The sequence below is a fragment of the Megalobrama amblycephala genome, linkage group LG2 (assembly GCF_018812025.1).
Source record: "Megalobrama amblycephala isolate DHTTF-2021 linkage group LG2, ASM1881202v1, whole genome shotgun sequence".
Lineage (NCBI taxonomy): Eukaryota > Metazoa > Chordata > Actinopteri > Cypriniformes > Xenocyprididae > Megalobrama > Megalobrama amblycephala.
In genome coordinates this window covers 51,316,596-51,341,104 of record NC_063045.1, presented here as the reverse complement: position 1 = coordinate 51,341,104, position 24,509 = coordinate 51,316,596, and the positions used below count along the sequence as shown (strand labels likewise).

Genomic DNA, 24,509 nt, shown 5'->3' with positions numbered 1-24,509 from the left:
TTTGGGTGTGATTTCAGGTTCTGTAATTAAAATTGAACAAAAGACTCAACACTGAATAGTTACTTTCATATGCTTATGGCGTCTTCATTATTTGTATTTTTATGGCATCTTCAGTATTTGAATGGAACTAAATCTTAGTTTGAATGCATTTAGACATGTTCAAATCAATATCCAACATTCAAAGATGTTTATGTAATAGACTTGGTACAACTTGGTACAAAAAAATCAAACAAGAAAGCTATAAGGTTGCAGTTATGCTTGCTTATTTGTTTATTTTAAAAAACAAACAAACAAACAAAAAACAAAGTGTGTTTTCTTTAAACTCAAGTTTAAAATATGACTTTCAGATAAAATGACTTTTAAGTTTAAAATATGAATTTCAAAATGTGAGTGAATGAAAACCTCCAGAATTATTGGTACAGACAAGTTAACATTGAGCAGAAAGAGTAAAGAACATTTGTGTGATACTTGATAAAACTTGACTCGGGTTCAGGGGTCCATGTGTGGTAACATGGGGCCAATTATCTGTAGTCAAGGTTTCCCACAGTGCACCATCCCTGGGGTCTGGACTTCCCTTGCCCAGTGTCAATTACTCTTCTGACAACAGAGCTAATGAGCCCCTGATTGGCCTGCTGGGGTTGTCATGTTTATCTTAGTAAAACACTAACTCATCGTGTACCTGCGCCTCAAGGTGCTTATTTTGTTTTCTGGACAGACGTACTGTAATCTTTGATTGTGTTAGATTGTAAGTCTTGCTTAAACTTGTAACTAATGCCCAGTAATGCATTATAAATAACTTGAGGTATGTAATCAGATTACTTTTTCAAGTAACTAGTAAAGTAACACGTTACTTTTTCAATTTACAACAACATATCTAAGTTACTTTTTTCAAATAGTCTCTCTTGTCCCCAAGTTTAAAGAAATAAAGTGGGGAAGAATAAATGTGATTAAGATGAACATATTACCGAGATTTTTATATGTCTTTCAGTCGTTTCCACTTGTCCCTCCTCCCGCTTTTTTCCAAAAAGTGAGTAAGCTTCTTTCTAATTTTATCTAGAGTAATAAGAAGCCTAGACTTCGACTTTCCCTTCTGTACCTGCCTTATGACAGGGGAGGGTTACAATTACCAAACTTATTATGGTATTACTGGGATGCTCAAATGAGGGCTGCAATGTTGCGGTTCTCAAAAGATACGAATATACCTTGGATATTGGTTGAAAAGTTGGCCGCAAAAGGTTTGACACTTGACAGCTTTTTATATTCAGCACCCCTTAAGGAACTAAAAAGAACAACAGACAATCCATTTTTGAAAAATACAATTATGATATGGTACGAAGTTCATAAATTTCTCTGAGAGACCCCAATGTTGTCTTGTTTTTCCCCGATTTGGGGTAATGAATATTTCAACCCAGCTAAAATGATATGGGTTTTAAATTATGGTTAAATAAGGGTATTGTTAGATTGATGGATTTATATGAAGACAATATTTAAATGTCATTTGACAATCTGGTGTTGAAGTTCCATATACCCCGGAAACATTTTTTTAAAATACTTGCAGCTTAGAAGTTTTATTTTTTCGAAATTAAAGAATTCTGTACAACACCCTTCATTATCCACATTGGAAACCTTTTCCACACATGACTGTTTCAGTAAAGGGCGAATTATCCAGTTATATAATACACTGGTACAGAATCATAAAGAAAGTTCTGAAAATAAAAGACAAGCATGGATGCAGGATTTAAAGGTGCCCTAGATTCAAAATTTGAATTGACCTTGGCATAGTTGAATAACAAGAGTTCAGTACATGGAAAAGACATACATTGAGTTTCAAACTCCATTGCTTTCTCTTTCTTATGTAAATCTCATTTGTTTAAAAGACTTCCGGAAAACACGAGGATCTCAACATAACACCGACTGTTACGTAACAGTCGGGGTGTACGCCCCAATATTTGCATATGCCAGCCCATATTCCCAACATTATGAAAGGCATTAGACAAGGGCAGCCAGTAACGTCTGGATCTGCAGAGCTGAATCAACAGACTAGGTAAGCAAGTAAGAACAACAGCAAAAATGGCAGATGGAGCAATAATAACTGACATGATCCATGATAACATGATATTTTAGTGATATTTGTAAATTGTCTATCTAAATGTTTCGTTAGCATGTTGCTAATGTACTGTTAAATGTGGTTAAAGTTACCATTGTTTCTTACTGTATTCGCGGAGACAAGAGCCGTCGCTATTTTCATTTTTAAACACTTGCAGTCTGTATAATTCATAAACACATCTTCATTCTTTATAAATCTCTCCAACAGTGTAGCATTAGCCATTAGCCACAGAGTATATAGCCTCAAACTCATAGAGAATCAAATATAAACATCAAAATAAATACTTTACTCACATAATTCGAAGCATGCATACAGCATGCATGACGAACATCTTGTAAAGATCCATTTGAGGGTTATATTAGCTGTGTGAACTTTGTAAATGTGCTGTAATATAATCGAGAGCTCGTGTGGCAGGGAGCATGCGAATTAAAGGGGCGGCGCGCTGAAAAAATCAGTGCATAGTTAATGATGCCCCAAAATAGGCAGTTAAAAAATTAATTTAAAAAAATCTATGGGGTATTTTGAGCTGAAACTTCACAGACACATTCAGGAGACACCTTAGACTTATATTACATCTTGTGAAAAAGCATTCTTGGGCACCTTTAAATAAAGATATTTCATTAGATGAGTTGGGTACAATATGTTTGAAAACGCAAACCCAAACTATAAACACTCAATTGAGACTCTTACAATATAATTGGATAATGAGAACCTATATCACTCCTGTGAGATTAAATAAATTTAACCCTAGTATTCCAGACTTATGTTTTAAGTGTAATAAGTTCCAGGGTACATTTTTTTATTGTGTGTAAGAGTGTGAGGAGATGCAGAGGTTTTGGAGTAAGGTGACTCCGTATGTATCTGAATTTACTTCCTCTCCTATTATTTTAAGCCCTATAATGTGTGTATTGGGTATGTAATAGCTCTCTGCCCATCAAAGAAAGAAAACTTGTAGACTTGTGCTTACTACAGGCAAGGCGTTCAATTGCCCTTTGCTGGAAGAATGCTGGATGCCCTTCCCTTGGGGAGTATATATACATAATGCTTAATAGGAGTGTATAAAATGAAGCTTTAAAAAAAAAAAAAAGACTGCCAGGGTTATTGTGGAGGGGGAGGGATTTGAATAAGGTATGTTTGTATTGAAGTGTGTGTTATGTTTGTTTGTTAAATGTGCTGTAACTTTTTAAGAAAAAGAAATAAAGTGCAGGCCTTGTGTGCACTGTGTCAACATGATGGTTATTGTAGTTCTAGGCTAAATGTGAACATGCATTTACTTATCTCACTTGCACAAAAACATTTAGTATTCCTCAAAATGAATAAAAACAGTGAAATGCAATTTTAGAATTTTACGCAAACCATTACACAAATACACTTCGTTTTTAATCTCACTCTATTATCCAATGTCTTTGCTGCTGACCTTCAATGATCTAATTCAATCATACTAATAAACAGAAATTACTTTAGGTTAGATTTAGAAATAAGAGTGTTGAACTTCCTTCTCCTGTATCTTATTCTTCTTTAATCCAGAATGGCAGCACAGCTGAAAGGTTTGTTTGAGCTCCACCCTCTACTGTACAGGCATAAATATGCATTTCTTTCAGCCTGAGGCTTATTCATTTCACTTTTGGTGTGAAAGGGCCTTTACATTTGCCAAAAACAGAACTTTTTTGTTGTTATTAAAAAATAAACAAGCAAGCCCAGCCCAGGTGAGAAAAAGTAACGCAAAGGTAATGTAACGCATTACTTTTCATAAAAAGTAACTAAGTAACGTAATTAGTTACTTTTTTAGGAAGTAATGCAATATTGTAATGCATTACGTTTAAAAGTAATTTTCCCTAACGCTGTTAAGGCCTTATTGGATTCAGTACCATTATTCATACATAGTATATTATTTATGCATTTCTATAAACTTTGCAATCTTGCATTCTTTTATTCTATTGCATTAAATGGACACTCTAGGTATTTTATAATGTACATTTTCTGCCTATAGGTTTGTAGTCCATAATGCTTCAAATTACAAGTAGTGTTTGTGTGCAGACCTCGATTTAATCCCTGGCCTCAAAAATGATTTTTAGTTGTTTGTTTTGTTTAGTTCAGTTTAGTTTAGTTTAAAAACAACTCAACGTACTAATTTCTTCCAACATTGTATCAAAGTTTGTTTGTCAGTTTAAGTACAGCAGCACCTAGTGGTGAGTCTTGGAATTGTTTCAGTAAATAACTGAGTAAAGCATTTATTTACTTATTTATAATTGTTGTCTCTTTGAGATTTTGCCATCATTATATATATTATTTATTATTTTTTTATAGTAAATTATTTTTCATTTTGGTTAATATGCCAGTATCCGAATTTGGTCATACAACAGCACTCTCAGTAATCTTTTATGTCACTGTTGTTTCCTTCAGGGTCTCCATGTGAAGCTATCCCATGATGCAACATGTGTCCCCAGCACCAGCATTGACCATGATGGCCACACAGAGCGTCCCACCACCATCGTACCAGGAGAGCCAACAGGTCAGTCAACAAACAAACGACAAAGAAAGAGGAAGGCTGTGACAAACTTACTGTTTATTTAGGTAACCTATTCTTAAAAAAGATTTTAATATATTATTAAGTACATAGACCCACCTTAGATGTAGGTGCATAATCCAGTACAGTTACACAAAGATGCACATACAGCTCATCCTTGAATGAGCTCCCTGCTGAAATAAAAAGCTAAGATAGTTTACTGGTGTAAGCTGGTTAAACTGGTCAAAACCACTTTAAAACCACCAAAGCATACTTGCCTAACTAGACTGGGAGATGATAAGACCAACAAATCAGATTGTTTGTTGTTTTAAATCTCAAATTGTGGATGTCAGAAAAGATGCATCTGTACTTCTGTGCAACATTTAGCATGTCAAATCTTCGTTGTGATTGTCCTGAGGTAATCAGAGGGACACAGAGCAGCATTTCTGTCCCAGAGTCCCCCTCTCCCTGTCCAGCTGCTGTATCCCTCCACCCTGAGGATTAGAGGATGGGGAAAACAGAGCAGCGCGCTGGTGGAGACATGCAAATGAGAGCTAGTTAAGTGTGAAGAAGCTAATTTATTTCCTATTTGAGGCTGGGATTAAGACTTCCAGCTTCCTCCCTAAAACCATTTTTGTTCTGGGGAGGGAAACAGGAGGGGGCTTGCTTTCAAAGCTGCATCACAAAAGAGAAAAACAGGACAGGGAGAGATGAGAAAACGTAGACAACAGGAGAGTTGCACTCTCTCTCCCACTAATGCATCCTAAACAGGGTATTTGTGCATCCTGACAATGCTTCGAATGCGAGGGCAAGACCTCTGCCCACCTCGACTGCCAGAGTTTTATTTGATGACTAGGTGGAACATTTTCCTGCAGAAGGTGACCTACGTAAAATTTTAGGGGTCAAGTGCCTCAAATTAGATTCCAGATTTTAATGAGACCATATGCTGCAATCGCTAATGTTCTTACATTGTCAAGATGGGCAAACCGAGAGACTGCACACACATTGGCAATGCCTTCCTGAATACGTATGCTGGAAATTTTTTTTTCTTACTAGCTTTTGCCTCAAGTTTTTCTAGAACTTCATCTGGACGTCTGCCATTTTTCCTCCAATGCGGAAAAGATAACAAACCAGATTACTACGCGCACGTTTCCGCTCTTATAGCTATAAAAGCGCTGCAACCCATAAAAAAGCACGAAAGTGAAGCGTTAATAAACTAAATCTGATAAGACGACAGTGCTTGGCTGTGAGCCAATAACATGCACATGAGCAAGATGATGTTGCATCTTTGGCTTATCAGCATGAAGAGGGTAAAAGCAGAATGGGTTGCATACTCTTCAAATGCATGCTATTTAGCTTTATTTATGTTTGTCATGAATTATCAGCTGTTTTTAATTATTGCTGTAAACAATTCCAAAAATTCTGAAAAGTAGGGATTCACCAGTATCGGTATCGGGCCCGATACGAAGCTCATGTACTTGTACTCGTACTCGTAAAAATACCCCCGATACCAAAGGCCGATATCTCACGTGACGTAACATTGTTTCTGCTGCTGCCGTTGGTGCATCTGTGCACGGGGTGTGGAAATACTTCAAAATGAATGATGACAACCCACACATTGCGTACTGCATGCTTTCAATCACAATTTGTTATCGATTAGTGAAGGCGGGAAAGGCGCTGAATGACAGACCAGAAGAGCTCTCTCGCGCACGCGATTCCAGTTCTCTTAGACAGCACGCGATCAGTTCTCCTTGCGCCTGAATGGTCAAATGCACACATAGTGAAAATGTCCATCGTGTGGAGTAGGGATGTGCGGTATACCGGTACTGGAAAAATACCGGTATTTATTATATTTCAAACGGTACAATATCATAATTTTGCACATTTCGGTATTTTATGCGCTGCTGTTCCGAAGTTCACCGCTAGGTGGCAGTGTGCTGCTCAAACAGACACAAACTCGGCAAATGCGACAACAGAGCAACACACGATGGATCAAACAGATAAAGTTAGTTCTACACACCCGAAACTAATCGACAAAGACAGCTGTATGAGTGAAATATGACTTTACTTTGCCTTCAAAAGTGATAATAAAGGTGAAACAAAAGACGTCCATGCACAAATCTGCAAATGCTGCTTTAAATCATGTGTTGCCACGGGAAGCAACACATCAAGTCTAGCAAAGCACTTGTCACTTGCTCATCCCGAAAGAGTTCGGAGATCGATAGGTGAGTCAACTGATTTAATTTAGACTTTTATTCACAACACTGATCAGCACACGCACATAGCTATCAAACATTAAACACGAAAGCTCAAACGTGCGTGCGTGACACACTAGAACCAATGAAGTTTAGTTGTTATATGTGCACTTGTGGCAAACAATCATATTTTAATTGAATTTGAATGAATAAAGAGATTAGTAATCTTAATTTTAGTATGAAGGGCATATTACTGCCGCTGCGGCGACACCTAGAGGAAGCAGCCGAGAAAGAACGAGAGAGAGAAATATAGCCTATGAATATTACTAATATGAACACTTTACAATAAATCTACATTTGCAAAGTTCATGAGGTAACCTGACCTAACAGTATTATAGCATTTAATCTATCAGTAATTATTTATAAATATACTAATACATGTTTAGCATGTTAACATTACTTTGTGCATTAAACTAATATGAACCCAAACACAAACCTTACAATAACCAAGATTAATAAATATTATAAATGTCAGGAGCTGTCAAAAAAATAAACACTGAAAAGATGTGAAGATATGAAGCCATTTTAATTGGGTTATTTTGTTTGCACTTTGTGATAAAAGAAAGAGATAAAAGATAGACATATATATATATTTTTTTTCTTTTTTTTTTTTTTTTTCAAAAATCTAAATTTAAACCATATTCCCTGAATGTAGGTTTTGTTACATTATATTTGCACATTTGTTACTACAGAGTTTTAAGCATTTCATTAATAAAATTGTTTCAACTCACTTATCTTTTGAGGCTGGTTATTTTTCACCTATGGTATCGATTTGGTATCAAAACCGAGGTATTAGATTCTGGTATCGTACCGAAGCCAAAATTGTGGTATCGGAACATCCCTAGTGTGGAGTATCTCACGTAAATACAGTCAGTTATGGCTTAAAGGCAGGGTAGGTAAAAAATGTATAAAAAACTTTTTTTTCAAAATTTGTTTAAACTTTATTTATATATCAATACATATTTAAAATGTAAGTACTCTGAAAAAGAAAGTATAAAAATCGAGTGTCTGTAGACCTCTCACGACTGTTTTAAAGACAGCTCATTATTTCCATTCACTCCACCCCCTCCCTTCTGGGCTCCTTCCAAAGCCATGCCCCCAAAACGCATGAACGTGCGACTCCGACCACTGAGCTGGAAGACGCATTATTTACCTGAGACGAGCGGAGAGGAAGGAGCACAGTGCATGTAGTGACATCATGTCAGAATCACATGTAATAAAAATAACTTTATAATTATGAAGATAAACATAATTTAACTCGCTAACGAGTTAGTTATCTATAAGGCAAAGCTAAAAACAGGTTGCATGATACACGTTTTTCCATTACCATCATTTACACTGTGATGAAGATGAATTTCGTGTAAGATTCATAACATATACGTTGTTCTACAGATAAACAGAGTAACATACACTCAAATATCAACTCACAACTGCATTGCAGACACAAAATAATAACACACACATACAACAAAGTGTGTACGACACACATACAAGATAAAGACATCAGTAAACATAGGTAGAGAATATAAAAACAAAACAAAGGCGGAAAAAAAACGTGCAGGTAAACTTACAGGTGAACATGGTAAAAGAGTTAGACAGAGGGTAAATATAGTTCTAAGAAAAGTTCCTAGATGCGGAGTAACGTTAGGCCTACTATCTGTTAAACATGTATTTAGTTATAAAGCCAAAATATGCACAATTCAACACTATAGCTATCATCTTGTGCTAGGCCTATAGATTATTTATCGTCTCTACTACGGCTCGCTAAGTAATGTTATGTTAGCTATATTACGCAGCTACGTGTGCTAATGACACATGCTTCATGAAAAAATAAACAAAAAAATATGTATGATCAAAATACAAAAAGAAAGATTTACCTGTCCAGCAGAAATAAAGCCATCAAGGAGTCACTTTTCAGCCCCTTGAGTTCCCTCAGTTCTCGCCATCGCTGGAGAGCCACGCCGATATTAACTCGCGTTTTATTTCTTTGTTTATCCAAAGACTTTTTGTTCATTGCCTTTTCTTGTACTGTTACTGTCTTCCTTTTTTGCCCGGTTTGCCTTCACTAACTGCATAGGCCGGTACTGTGAATTTTGCTTGCTGTTTCTCTGCCATTGTTTTGGTATTCCTAGGATCCATGCCTCTTGAATTCCCCAAATCAAACGTGCGCGCGCAAGTGGGCAGGTCATGTGTGGCAAAAGGGTGGTTGCCATGGTTGCGAGAGAGTGACAGCCGCCTAAGCCAATCCTATGTTTCGTCCTGGATGGAAATAATGAGCTGTGTTTAATACAGATTAAACGGTCTAGAGTCACTCGATTTTTATACTCTTTTTATCAGAGTTCTTACATTTTAATTATGCATGTATATATATAGAAAGTTTAAACAAATTTGGAACAAAATTTCTTACCTACCCTGCCTTTAAGTGGACGTAAACATTTGGGTGAAAACAAGATATGTGTCAGTATCCATGGATTCGGTCTTAAAGGGACTGTTTTTTTCCTTTGTAGAACACAAAAGGTGAAATTGTTTTTGGTTGCCAAGCAATATTGCAGTTGAAATAAGTTGTAGTTGAATTTTTACAGTTGAATTTAAAGTCGGAACTATATATTTTATGTTAGTTTCACTGTTTTGTTTTGTACTGTTTTTAACTGTTGTGTAATGTACTTATTTTGGTGTACGTCCATGTTCAAAATAAAAAAAAGAGAAAATAATCATATATGAGTATGATGATGTACCTTTTATTTGTAAAATATTTGAATCACTGAATTATGAAAAGCCATTACTACATGGTTGTTTATTATATAAGCAATTCTATGCTAGCCTAGTAGATGAATTTTCAATCTCCAAATGGACAAAAAAGCTCCATAAAAATTGTGAATTTTTATTTATATAGCACAATATACAATACAGAATAATTGCAACTTTTTATCTCGCAATTCTGTTTTTAATATAAAATCACAATTGCATGTTATATAGTCAGAATTGTGTGATATAGTCGGAATTGCGTGTTATAAAGTCAGAATTGTGAGATTAAAAAAAAGTGTTTTTTCCCCTTAGAATTGGACTTTATAACTCGCAATTGCGAGTTTATATCTTGCAATTGTTAGAAGAAAGTCCGAATTGTGAGATAAAAATTCACAGTTACCTTTTTTATTTAGTGGCGGAAACAAGCTTTCATAGAAATACATTCAGTTCAGCTATAAAGCAGGTCTGCTGAAAACATTAATGAAGTCAGTATGTAATATGGTGTGTAACATTTTCTGTATTGTGTATTTTTTCAGATGACAGGCACTACGCAGCAAAACTCAAAGGCCCAGCATGTCCACCTCTCTGCAGCCTCAGCAGCAGGGACCGCCCCGGTCAGCGTGACGCTCGACCCCCAAGCCCAGCTGGAGTCAGACAAACGAGCCGTTTACAGGTGAGTGTTATGCAAGAGTACAACTTCTTATTAAGGACATAATTTATAAGCAAATCAAGATTTTTACTTTCTCTGAAGAAAATGTGAAATAGTGCTTTCATGATGCAATGATGGGCAACATGATGCAATGATGTTCTAGATGGTTGCCAGGACATTGCTATGTGATTTCCCTGGTGGTCACTATATGGTGCTTATATAGGTGCTTACTGGACAGGTAAAATAAATAGATAAATATACATACGCTGCCTTTTAAAAGTTTAAGGTCGGTAGGATTTTGTAAATGTTTTCAAAGACTCATCAAGGCTGCATTTATTTGACTAAAAAATGCAGTAAAAACAATAATATTGTGAAATATTATTACAATTTAGTTTTCTATTTCAGTATATTTAAAATGTAATTTATTCCTGTGATGAAAAAGATGCATTTTCAGCATCATTATTCCAGTATTCAGTGTCACATGATCCTTCAGAAATCATCCTAATATGCTGATTTGGTTCTTAAAATTATGAATTTTGAAAATAATTGTGCTGCTTAAAATTTTTATGGAAGCCATTATATATTATAGGATTAATCTGGATTCGTTGATGAATGAAAAGTTCAAAAGAACAGAATTTATTTAAAATAGAAATCATTTGTAGCATTACAAATGTCTTTCCTTGCTGAATACAAATGTTGAATACATTTCTTTCTTTCTTTCTTTCTTTTAAAACAAACAAAGTAGTATGTGTAATATATAACAAAGTATGAAAGTTTTTGTGTTCCTTTATTTTCCTTTATTATCTAGGTACAGTACTTGTACACCATTGTTCCATCACATATAAATAATGCAGTTTTATAGCTATTTGAGACCCTCATAACATATTTATCTAAATACAAGCATACAGACTAGACGCTTGATTTGGTTAGCAACACGCCTGCATAAGTCATATTTTCCTCGTTTATTCATGAAGTAAATAATACATGGCACACTGACACTTTAAATACTTAAAGCCTCATTCCCAATCCTCCCCTTCCCGGTTGATTACAGTGCGGCTGTTTGCAAGCCGCATGCATATCGTAGCATCATGGGTTCCTATCTGAAGGCAGCCGCGAGGGCTCGTTCGACCGGCTGCAGCGCTGGCTATGATTAGCGGTGTCTCGCGGCGGCGTGGCACAGGCCCGTGGTTTCACGCTAACCCCTGAGGCAGGTCTGTGAAGGCCTGGGCAGGCCTGGGGCTCAGTCTCTCAGCTCCTCAGAGAGAGAAAACTGCCTTTGATGTGAGCAGCCAGCCGGAGGCGGCCTGCAGGCGGTGTGAAAAAAAAAAAGAAGCCTAGACTCAGCCTACATTCACACTACGTACACACACACACACTCACACACACAAAGTGTCTGCTCCTACTTCCCTATCGTTCCTAGTCACATATACTCAGCTTCTCACTCGCTGCATATATATCACCACCTCCTTCTTTCTCTCACACGCATACACAGATTTCTGATTTCATCCTACATGACACATCTTAAGTGCTGTAAATATTAAAAGGCGTAACCGAGAGCCATCACTCATAACTTGTTCTGATCCTCATCCTCGCACAATAAAAGCGCTCAGGTGAAATAGAATCTAAAGAGAATTTGTATTAGACTTGACATCTCGTACTGTCAGGTGTCTAATGCAATTTATGTACAAATATCCTTTTTAGGACAGACATTTTTATTGGACAAGAAACAGTGTACATGTTGAATCACATGTGGTACAGTGTACATGTTGAGGCATTAGAGAAAAGGATAGCTGCAAAACTGTTTACAGATTCATTTTTAGACAAATGAATGGTGAGAATGAAGCTGACTACTCAGTCTGGTAGAACGTGGCACTTGCAACATCATGGTCGTGGGTTTGATTCTCAGAAAAAAAACACTCATAAAGTGTATACATAAATATAAGTAGCTTTGGATGACATGTTTGTTAACTCAGAGTCATTAATTTGCATTAATTTTCAAAAAATCTGCATTATTTGTACTGTACATATACTACTGTTCAAAAGTTTGGGGTGAAATTAATTTGTTTTGAAATTAAGAAGTTAAAGGTGCCCTCGAATGAAAAATTGAATTTATCTTGGCATAGTTAAATAACAAGAGTTCAGTACATGGAAATGACATACAGTGAGTCTCAAACTCCATTGTTTCCTCCTTTTTATATAAATCTCATTTGTTTAAAAGACCTCCGAAGAACAGGCAAATCTCAACATAACACCGACTGTTATGTAACAGTCGGGGTGTACGCCCCCAATATTTGCATATGCCAGCCCACGTTCCCAACATTATAAAAGGCATTAGACAATGGCAGCCAGTATTAACGTCTGGATGTGCACAACCAAATCATCAGACTAGGTAAGCAAGCAAGAACAATAGCGAAAAATGGCAGATGGAGCAATAATAACTGACATGATCCATGATAACATGCTATTTTTAGTGATATTTGTAAACAGTCTTTCTAAATGTTTCGTTAGCATGTTGCTAATGTACTGTTAAATGTGGTTAAAGTTACCATCGGTTATTACTGTATTCACGGAGACAAGAGAGCCGTCACTATTTTCATTTTTAAACACTTGCAGTCTGTATAATGCATACACACAACTTCATTCTTTATAAATTTCTCCAACAGAGTAGCATTAGCCGTTAGCCACGGAGCACTATCAAACTCATTCAAAATCAGAAGTAAACAATATAACAGTATACAATACTCACATAATCCGACGCATGCATGCCGCATGCATGACGAACACTTTGTAAAGATTTGTAAAATGTTTTCAACATTTGTTAATAATAAGACACCAAATCAGCATATTAGAATGATTTCTGAAGGATCATGTGACAGTGAGGACTGGAGTAATGGTGCTGAAAATTCAGTTTTGTCATACAGGAATAAATTGCATTTTAAAGTATATTTAAAAAACAAAACAAAACATTTCTACTGATCTTTGTTCATATAAATGCAGCATTGGAAAGCATTAAAAATCTTTGTTATGCAGAGTATAAAGCAACATGTATCTCCCCTCCAAAACTATTATGGGCATTTAACAGTGCAGAAAAAAATGAGAGCTGTTTGTTTATATTTTGTCCTCATGTATTGTTTTGATACAATTTGGCAGGTTGGTGTTTATTTCTGCACCTTTCGTTTCTCTAATTGCCAGTATTGCGATTTTGAGTTGTTGAGTCTATGCTCTGGCGTGCATTGCTTAATTATTAACAGTAGAATAAATGTGCGATACAGTAATTATCTTAACGAGTTACTGCACTCTCTTTTAAAGCATCCGAGACCTTCTCTTCTTATTAGAAATGAAGCAGGGGGTCTCTTTCCTGTGGGGTACTTGCGACATATCCAAAATTAGGTCCAATAAAATCCAGGAGATGAAATTGTAATATGTATCCAAAGAAGTTCCTGAGGGTGTAAAATTCAGCACTATTCCACAATGATATAAGCGAGATGGAAAGAAAACTCAGGTTGGAAGTTTCATAAGTGAACCAAACAAAGAAACCCAGCAAATGGAAATATAAATGCAAAATAGGCTAAATAAGTTTTTTTTTTTTTTTTTGCTTATATAAACATAAAAATAAAGCATTATGCTGTATTAAAGGGTTAGTTCACCCAAAAATTATCCCATAATTTACTCATCCTCAAGCCATCCTAGCTATATATGACATTCTTCTTTCAGTCAAACACAATCTGAGTTATATCAAAAAAATATCCTGGCTTTTCCAAGCTTTATAATGGTAGTGAATAGTAATCGAGATTTTGAAGCCCAGAAAAGCATATCCATTCATCCATCCATCCATCCATCCATAATAAAAGTAATCCATACGCCTCCAGGGGGTTAATAAAGGCCTTCTGAAGTGAAGCAATGCTTTTTTGTAAGAAAAATATCCATATTTATAACTTCATATAATAGAATCACTGGCTTCCATATGCGAGTCGATTCCAGCGGAAGAGTGAACTTTGACCTTACGCATGACGTATTGACAAACTCGGAAGCACAGAGGATAGAGCAAAACAAAACACCGGTCACGAATTAGAAGTCTAGAATGAGAATTTTTAAAAGAAATGTTGGAGGAGCTTGAGTTTGTTGCCCAGCCCTATTTGTTTGAACCGCGAGAAGCGTCTTACCTAATCTTACTCCTGCATCCTACGTCATATGTCGGATGTCGGCTCTCTCATGAACGCATGGACGGACTTTACCAGAAGCTAGTGATTATAGTCTATAAAGTTATACACATGGATATTTTTCTTTAAAAAATGCATCGCTTTGCTTCAAAAGGCCTTTATTGATCCCCTGGAGGCATATGGATTACTTTTATGATGTGCTTTTTTGGGCTTCAAAATGTCGGTTACTATACACTCCCATTATAAAGCTTGGAAGAGCCAGAATATTTTTTAATATAACTCTGATTGTGTTTGTCTAAAAGAAGAAAGTCATATATACCTAGGATTGCTTGAAGGTGAGTAAATAATGGGATAATTTTCATTTTTAAGTGAACTAACCCTTTAGGTTTTTATTACCAAATTAAACTAAAGTATTATATAAATTATAGTTAAACTCAAAACTCAAACCATAGAAAAGACTTTTTGGTAAAAACTTTTTAACATTTCCATTTCAGGAATTCAATCCTCAGGTACAGGAATTATAATATCGAATCATCCAAAGTCTAAATAAATGAAGCTTTTACTACAAGCAAATCAGATGTAATCAATATATTCATGATTTGTATCCATTGTAATCCACATTTAATCCTTCAAAATTACACAACATTTCTTTGCTGTTTTGTGTGTACAGAATTGTATGCTGATGCTTCGCACCTCTCAGCCTCCATCTTTTGAAGTATTTATGTTTATGTATAGTGTTCAGACCCCCATAGGTGTGCTTATATTAGGGTATTGAAACATCTGAATGGGGTTTATGTGTTTCTTTCCCTTCTCGCCATGACTCAGATTGGTGGGTGCTGAGTGGATTTGCATTGATACTGGATTTCTGTCTCTTGGTGCACAGTCATGCTGTCTTCATTGAGCTCCAGTGGATCAGGAGTGTCATGGACTGATGAAAAAGAGATAGAAATAGAGAGAGAAAGAGGGAATAGGAAACAGAAAAGAAGAAAAGGAAAAGGAAAAGGAAATTAGAGAGTTATAGAACAGCTTTAGAAGACCCAGCAGTAGCAGCAGTGCATATCAGTCCCAACAGGAGTGCTTTTAATTTGACAGCCAGAGAGGAAATGGTGAGCCAGTTCTCCCCAGCCGCTGTAATGCACCATAAATTCTGTTTACATTCGCTGTTGGGGAGCTCTCGCAGTCATTTGGTGCCCAACATCTTAACGACTCTCTCGCTCTCTTACTAATGGTGCTGCGATTTCTATACCATCCAGAGTAAGTCATCTTATCCAAGGGCGAGTCAGACCTGATCATGAGTGTCAGGCTAAAGGATGTATTTTTTAGATTGTTACTGGCAGATTATGATAAATAGTACTCAAAGTATCTCAGGAAATCTCTGAGGGCACATTTATATCCGAGTAAGATTTTGTTCCTCAATTTAAAACCGTAGACGCCGAGTTTTATTCTGTTTCATCCTGTCTTGTGTCTCCAGGGTGCACAGTGTTCTGAACTTCACAGACTGACTGTCTGATGATTGAACGTGTGTTTTCGTGTTAGCAAGAGCTACTAAAGTATGTGAATGAATCTAATACTTGTTAGCGGTGCTTGCTAAGGCAATATTATTGCACAGGGTTAGAGGACTACTCAAATATCTATATCTTTTTAACATTATTTCATAGAGACTTGGCAACTACTTAGAACACCACATAGCAGTGGTCTAAAAAACCCACCCTGATCATACTAGCAGCTACATATAGTAGCAGTGCTCTAGAAACCAAGCAAAACACCCTAGCAACCACAAAAAATACTTTAAGCCCCTTAGAAACCATATAGCAACACCCTGGCAACCACATACCAACGCCCTATCAATTAGCAGGAACACAATAGCAACAGACTAGAAACCACCTCAAATACAGTTACAACACCCTGGTAACCACCTAGATCACAGCAATATAAAAACCACACAACACAACCTAGCAACCATATACAATAGCAATGCACTAGCAACCATTCAAAACCCTAACAACTGCATAGCAACACTCTAAAATTACCCAGAACCATTTGTAACTGTATAGCAACTACACTGCAACACATTGCAAATCACCCAGACCAGCCTAGCAACCACATACAATAGCAGTGCCCTAGCAACCATTCAAAACTCTCTAGCAACTGCATAGCAACACTCTAAAATAACCCTGAACCGTTAGTAACTGTATAGCAACATCCTGGCAATCACAGCCTTTCAAACTGCACAGAACACCCTAGCAACTATATAGCAAAACCCTACAAATCACCCTGACCAGCCATAGCAATGGTCTAAAAATACCATACTAGCAGCTACAGTAGCAATGCTCTAGCAACCACTCAGATCATCATAGCAACACTATTAACAACCCAAAACAGCCTAGCAACAACAGTACATAGCAACACACTACAAAACCTCTAGGCTGGCCTAGCAATGCATACAGAAATCGTGCAAAACACCCTAGCAATTACCCAAAACACCATAGCTACAGACTAGAAAACACCTTAATAGAGTAGCAACGCCCTGGCAACCACCTAGATCACTACCCAAAACAACCTAGCAACTACATTGCAACACTTTACAAATCACCCCAACCAGCCTAGCAACCACATACAATATCAGTGCCCAAGCAACTATTCAAAACACCCTAACAACTGCATAGCAACAAAAATTACCCAGAACCTTTTTGTATCTGTATAGCAACATCCTGGCAACTACAACCTTTCAAACTACCTAGAACACCCTAGTAACTGTATAGCAAAACCCTACAAATCACCCTGACCAGCCATAGCAACACCCTAGAAACTACCCAGAACATCCTAGCAACCCCATAGGAACACCCTATAAACCACCCAGACCAGCCTTGCAAACACATACAGTAGCACTATCTTGGCAAACCATGTGGAAAAACTCTAGCAACCACATAACAACACTCTAAAAACAATTTAGAACCCTTTAGTGACCATATAGCAACATTCTGGCAATGGAACACCAACTGCATAGCAGCTCTCTAAAAAACAATTTGAACACCTTAGCAACTGCTGTATATAGCAACACCCTGGCAACCAAACAGCCTAGCATCATGATGGCAACTTTTGCATTGGTAAGCGCTGCTCATGTATTCTTCATAGCATGTTAAAAACCTTTGATTGCTTTATATGACAGCTCTGTATTTAACCTCTATTGTCCAATGAAAAGACCTGGCTGTGTATGACAACAGGCCACAGCTACCCTTTACCCTGCTGGTGAAAGAGAGAGAGGTGAAAACAGTGTTGAAAAAGAGCAGCGCCACTCATTGAAATGCAGCAGTAGGAGTCCCATATAAACCCTGATGGCGAGTGGTATATTTGTGTGTGCGCACCCCCCCCCATACAGGTTGAGCTCCAGACATGTAGCCTGGAGGAGGGAGTGTGTGTTCATGTGAACGTGTGTGTGCGAGGAGCGGTCTCAGCGTGGGGGCACCCCAGACTGGGTTTAATAAAGCCAGCAGCCACTGGCTCGCCCTGATTAGGATGGCAAACATACCGGGTGAGCACACAGAGAGCACACCCCCATCTCCCCGGCAGCCCGTGGGTGGCCCACCACGATACCAAAACAAATGCAGCTAGAGCTAGCATGAAAATGCGTCCAGCTTTAGTTTTGGACTCGGAATTGCTTTGATGTGCTTTTTTCGTTTCTTAGAAAAGGTTTATTTATTTGCTATTTACTTCTTCTTTTTTTAATCTTCGAGGGCTTTTATCTTTGAAACCTCTATGCTAAAATATTGAGCTTGATATTGAAAACAGGTAAGCCCAATTAGATTAAGCCTTAAGTATCTCATTAGCTGAGACCATCAAGCCTATTCGTTGAATGGAAATAAAAACGCCATATCTGACGTTATTCGTCAGTTCGCGGGGTCAGTTCTGCTGACTCTTATCTCAGTAAATGGCATTTTTATGGGTTAATAGTTCCCCAGCTCCCTTCATTCTGAGACCTCTGCACTGCAGATAACGTCTTGCTGTTTTGGCACATTACCAGTTCTAGGTGCCTCATGATGTTTGAGGAGGTACAGACGCTGTGATATATACAGTAAGATGACTGTATCAGCATAGGGTAGCAGGATTACAGTTGTAAATCTGATTATATAAACATAGTGTTTATTTCATTAAAAGTCTGGAGTTTTTTAGACTTCATTAATGATTCATTTGATTTAAAGCACCTGGTCATAAGAGTCAGCAGAAGAGTTCAGTGACTCAATTAGGGTGCGTCTCAATCAACTCCCTAGTTAGGTAGTCAGGGCACTGATCAGGAAGTCGACCATTTTAAGGGCTGTTTCAATCACAAAAACACACATAGTTAGGCAGGTAGTGAACACGTCTAGTTAATATTTATACTTAATATTTGGCTTAAAGGTTGTGAGGATATGTAAGAGAACAATGTGTTTACACAGCATAACAAATAATATAAAAAAGATGCAGGTCCTGCCTGTTGTTAATACCAGCGGTGGCATTCTACAACATTGTATAATCATTTCACGGGAAATTGAGTAATCACTGTCCCAGTGTGTAGTGAGCCAGGGTCCTTACCAATGCCTGAATTTGTGTACACAAAATACTGATTCATGACCTAGGAAGCTAGGGTGATTGATATGCACCCTTAAAGGGATAGTTCACCCAAAAATGAAAATTTGACGTTTATCTGCTTACCCCCAGCGCATCCAAGGTGTAGGTGACTTTGTTTCCTCAGTAGAACACAAATGATGATTTTTAACTCCAACCGTTGCCGTCTGTCAGTCAAATAATGCTAGTGGATGGGAACTTCTACTATAAGAGTAAATAAAACTTGCATAGACAAGTCCAAATTAAACCCTGCGGCTCGTGACGACACATTGATGTCCTAAGACACGAAGCGATCGGTTTGTGCGAGAAACCGAACAGTATTTATATAATTTTTTACCTCTAATACACCACTATGTCCAACTGCATTCATCACTCGATTCGTTTGGTCTGATCGCGCTCTGACAGCGGCAGTGATGTCTCGCGCATATACTTCAATGAGAGCGAGACATCACTGCCGCTGTCAGAGCGCGATCAGACCTTACTAACGAGTGCTGCATAGTGGTGTATTAGAGTTAAAAAATGATATAAATACTGTTCGGTTTATCGCACAAACCGATCGTTTCGTGTCTTAGGACATCAATGTGTCACGAGCGATGTTTAATTTGGACTTGTCTATGCACGTTTTATTTACTCTTATAGTAGAAGTTCCCATCCACTAGCATTATTTGACTGACAGACGGCAACGGTTGGAGTTAAAAATCATCATTTGTGTTCTACTGAAGAAACAAAGTCACCTACATCTTGGATGCACTGGGGGTAAGCAGATAAACATCAAAGTTTCATTTTTGGGTGAACTATCCCTTTAAGCCGAGTTCAGACTGCACGATTTTAGCCCCGATTTTGGCTCACCGACAGGTTTTGAGAAATCGCCGACAAATGCCCGAAATCACAGACAAATCGGTGCTCGTTCACCCGAGTGACAATCAGGCAGTGTGAATGAGCAAAGACGCGATCTGAGAGAATCGCCGACGAGTTTCCGACGCCCGTGAGATATTTGGCATGCTAAATATCTGGACCTATTTGCGATTCAAAATCCTACTGTGTGAAAAGTGCTCTGACTGAAAACTACATCGCGATGACCGACAGCCAATGAGAGAGAAAGATACAGAGCAGCAGGGAATTCGAGGAGGAGTTATAGACCACTCTCGTTGCAGAACACACAATCCTTGTTCCTCGCGTCTCCCCAGCCATTTCCTCCTCCATATTCTTCTTTTCTTTTTCTTGTTTTCGCTGCAAATCAGCGTACAGGCAATTCGTATTGCAAGCTTCTTGCGGGCTACCATTTTTAATAATAATCCCAGTCAGATACGCCATGATTTTTATTATCTGATGAGAGATTTTGCATTCAAAAGTGGCTAAAGTTTGTTTTTTCTTTCATTTTTTGTTTGTTTTTTCAAAATCTTAAGTACACAATTATTTGGAGTTTGCGAATCTTCATTATCGATTCATTTCATTAACCACCTATTCAAAAGAGTCATTTGTTTGTGAATCAGTCTACTAGTGTGTTTGGTTTTTGGAACTTTTTTCATTTATAATTGAAGACCAACATTAATTACACAGTTCTCTGTTTATTTTGAGGCCATACTGCAGTTCAGTATGAGTGAGTTGAGTGAGATGTTAATTCAGTTTCCACTCTGACAGATTCAGCAATTCAATTAGTAATCTTTGGAGTTTGTGGGTCTTTTTTTCAATTCATTTCATTTAATTACAAGAACCTGCTCATACGAATCATTTGTTTGTGAATTGAATTACACTAGTTTGTTTTTATGCTTAGCCATTGAAAGCAAAATATGCAAAAGAAAGATGTCATGATTTGGATTATCTGATGAGTGGTCTTAAATTCAGAGTGGCTTTTTTGTTGTTTTTGTTAGTTTGTGTGTTTATTTTTTCAAACCTTAAAGTGATAGTCCATCCAAAAATGTCACTCCAGACTTGTTTGACTCGTTTTTCTGCAGAACATACTGTAAATTAGGATATTTTGAAGAACAGCTTCTTTTCCCATTGACCTCCATTGTATTTTTTGTCCATATAATGGAAGTCAGTTGGAACCAAAACTGCATTCATTACAAGAACCTGCTCATTAGAAACATTTGTTTATGTGAATTACACTAGTACGATCGTTTGTTGTTATGCCTATAGCCAGAAGAGCAAAGGATACAAAAGAAAGACATGTCTTGATCTGGATTATCTGATGAGTGAATTCAGAGAGGCTTTGGTTACTGTATTTAATGACACCAGTACATCAGTAGTTTGCCCATCATAGAATGTAAAAGTCCTTCTAATGGCCCCTCTATTTTAAACTATATGAGCCTACACTTTTACGTTTGAAGGATGGCAGCTCGGACAGTCTTTCCCGCAAGAGTTGAGAGATGATAACTAAAGGTTAAAGACAAATAGCATTAAGTGTTTCATTTTAACCGGCACATTTTGAAAGATTAACCGATTAGCTCTGCACTTTGCGGCACACTGCCTCATCCAGACCGCATAGATGAAGAGATTTAAAAGTCTGGAGTTGCTCAGAGAGATCAGATTACACTTAAGAGTTTTTCTACCCTCATTTAGCCTTTGAAACAACCGAGGCAATTAGTTTATAGACTAACTGCTCTAAGTGTTCTGTCCATCTTTAGTAACAAAGATTTTACTGCGATTGGCATGTCGTCTGAGATAATGCAATCAGAAATGTTCTGTTCAGAACAAGAGCTGCTACTCGTCCGTCATCGCATTTGTATTCCAGACTTGACTGAAGTTCAAAAAACTCACATAGTTTCTGCTGCAGATAAATGTTATGAAAAGTAACCTCCTAATGAAGGTAATGCAGCTTTATTAGACTCACTCCAGGGAATCTGAGTGTTCGGATGAACCTGTACCTTGTGGCTTAACTTTCCAATTCGATTTTATGCTCTAATTTCTGGGTAGTTTGTTCCTCAGCCTACTTGCCAAATCCTCAGAGAGCTAAATTGATAGCATCCTTTGGCTTTGGGCCTTTCGGGCTGTGTCCGGGTTATGATCCAGGCCTGCGAAGAGAGAGAAGGGGAGAGATAACCCAGCCATGCCCTCCAGGATTTACTGTGACTGAGGAGGGCAGAGAGGAAGAGGGACTGGCACGGCGGAGGGGAGCGGGACGAGCCCGGAGGGAGCGCAGATCGCCTCGCTGCTCAGCACTGCGAGTCTGTTTAGTATTCCTGTCACGTCAGCTGGAGGGAGCGGCATTAAATTGGGATCAGGCAGATTAGAGTCTAATATAGCCGGCTATTAAAGGCTGCAAATGAGAGTGGTGGGTTACAGCCGGAGCCTGGGCCCCTCACCCAGTCTCACAGCCTCTTTCAGTCTCTCAAACAGGCTCCGCAAGGGGAAAAAAAATACATATACACACACAGGAACATGGATAGGATAGGATAGGACATGTTTCTTGCATGCAACCATGAACACAGCACAAGCTGCGATGTCCAATTCATAAACAAATGACTCTTATGAATATACTGTATATGTGAAAAAAAATTATTATTTTAACCCTTATTCAAAGATCCATTTTTAGGGGGATGGCTCATTTTTGTCTCATCAGTAAACGACCACTGGTATACAAACCCGATTCCAAAAAAGTTGGGACACTGTGCAAATTGACAGAACAGAATGCAATGATGTGGAAGTTTCAAATTTCAATATTTTATTCAGAATACAACATAGATGACATTTCAAATGTTTAAACTGAGAAAATGTATAATTTTAAGGGAAAATAAGTTGATTTTAAATTTCATGGCATCAACACATCTCAAAAAAGTTGATCTCTTCTTTTTATAACAGTCTGCAAATGTCTGGGGACTGAGGAGACAAGTTTCTCAAGTTTAGAAATAGGAATGTTGTCCCATTCTTGTCTAATACAGGCTTCTAGCTGCTCAACTGTCTGGCCATTTCAGTACCCGGATCCTCCTTCTACGCAGCTATGATGTTGTAATTGATGCAGTATGTGGTCTGGCATTGTCATATTGGAAAATGCAAGGTCTTCCCTGAAAGAGACGATGTCTGGATGGGAGCATACGTTGTTCTAGAACTTGGATATACCTTTCAGCATTGATGGTGCCTTTCCAGATGTGTAAGCTGCCCATGCCACACGCACTCATGCAACCCCATACCATCAGAGATGCAGGCTTCTGAACTGAGCGCTGATAACAACTTGGGTTGTCCTTGTCCTCTTTAGTCCGGATGACATGGCGTCCCAGTTTTCCAAAAAGAACTTCAAATTTTGATTCGTCTGACCACAGAACAGTTTTGCACTTTGCCACAGTCCATTTTAAATGAGCCTTGGCCCAGAGAAAATGCCTGCGCTTCTGGATCATGTTTAGATATGGCTTCTTTTTTGACCTATAGAGTTTTAGCCGGCAACGGCGAATGGCACAGTGGATTGTGTTCACTAACAATGTTTTCTGGAAGTATTCCTGAGCCCATGTTGTGATTTCCATTACAGTAGCATTCCTGTATGTGATGCAGTGCCGTCTAAGGGCCCGAAGATCACGGGCATCCAGTATGATTTTCCGGCCTTGACCCTTACGCACAGAGATTGTTCCAGATTCTCTGAATCTTTGGATGATATTATGCACTGTAGATGATGATAACTTCAAACTCTTTGCAATTTTTCATTGAGAAACTCCTTTCTGATATTGCTCCACTATTTTTCGCCGCAGTATTGGGGAAATTGGTGATCCTCTGCCCATCTTGACTTCTGAGAGACACTGCCACTCTGAGAGGCTCTTTTTATACCCAATCATGTTGCCAATTGGCCTAATAAGTTGAAAATTGGCCCTCCAGCTGTTCCTTATATGTACATTTAACTTTTCCGGCCTCTTATTGCTACCTGTCCCAACTTTTTTGGAATGTGTAGCTCTCATGAAATCCAAAATGAGCCAATATTTGGCATGACATTTCAAAATGTCTCACTTTCAACATTTGATATGTTATCTATATTCTATTGTGAATAAAATATAAGTTTATGAGGTTTGTAAATTATTGCATTCCTTTTTTATTCACAGTTTGTACAGTGTCTCAACTTTTTTGGAATCGGGTTTGTAATTGGCTAACGCCATTGCATAGGAAAAAGTATCAATGACCTCCTCAGTATTGCACGTGAGTAAGTGTTTTGAAAATATTATCCATATAAAACCATCATTTACTGCATTATTGAACTGTTTAGTTACGGTTTGCAACATTGTTGCTCTCAGATCCAATGCAGTTGCAATACGGCTGCTTCATTGCTGCTTTGTTTCTTTGTGAACTCTTCATTACAATGTGCCTCATTTACAAAACAATCTGCAGTCAAATACTCAGAACAAACATGTAATATTCCAACGCTATTTGCGACACCACTAAAAATAAACTTTCCACGTGTTCCTGACACTGGGGTTCTTACTGAAATCTGTACTTAGCCACAAACAAGGTGTTTAAACAGGATGTGTCAAAGCGCTTTTTTTTACTCTTCCATATGTCCTGTTGA

The 24,509-nt window shown here is 37.9% G+C and overlaps 1 protein-coding gene across 5 annotated transcripts in view; it reads left to right on the top strand.

The window, feature by feature from the left end:
- Nucleotides 1–24,509, top strand: part of pknox2 (pbx/knotted 1 homeobox 2) — a 119,922-nt gene that overhangs the window by 70,794 nt on the left and 24,619 nt on the right. For 4 of the 5 annotated variants that reach the window (XM_048180754.1, XM_048180748.1, XM_048180746.1 and 1 more), the window contains exons 3-4: nt 4,511–4,619; nt 10,150–10,286. In XM_048180754.1, the coding sequence (XP_048036711.1) occupies nt 4,533–4,619; nt 10,150–10,286 (224 nt within the window). In that variant the 5' untranslated portion in view covers nt 4,511–4,532. Of the gene's footprint in view, nt 1–4,510; nt 4,620–4,732; nt 6,839–10,149; nt 10,287–24,509 lie in introns of those variants that run through there. The other variant, XM_048180749.1, reaches the window with a different exon arrangement.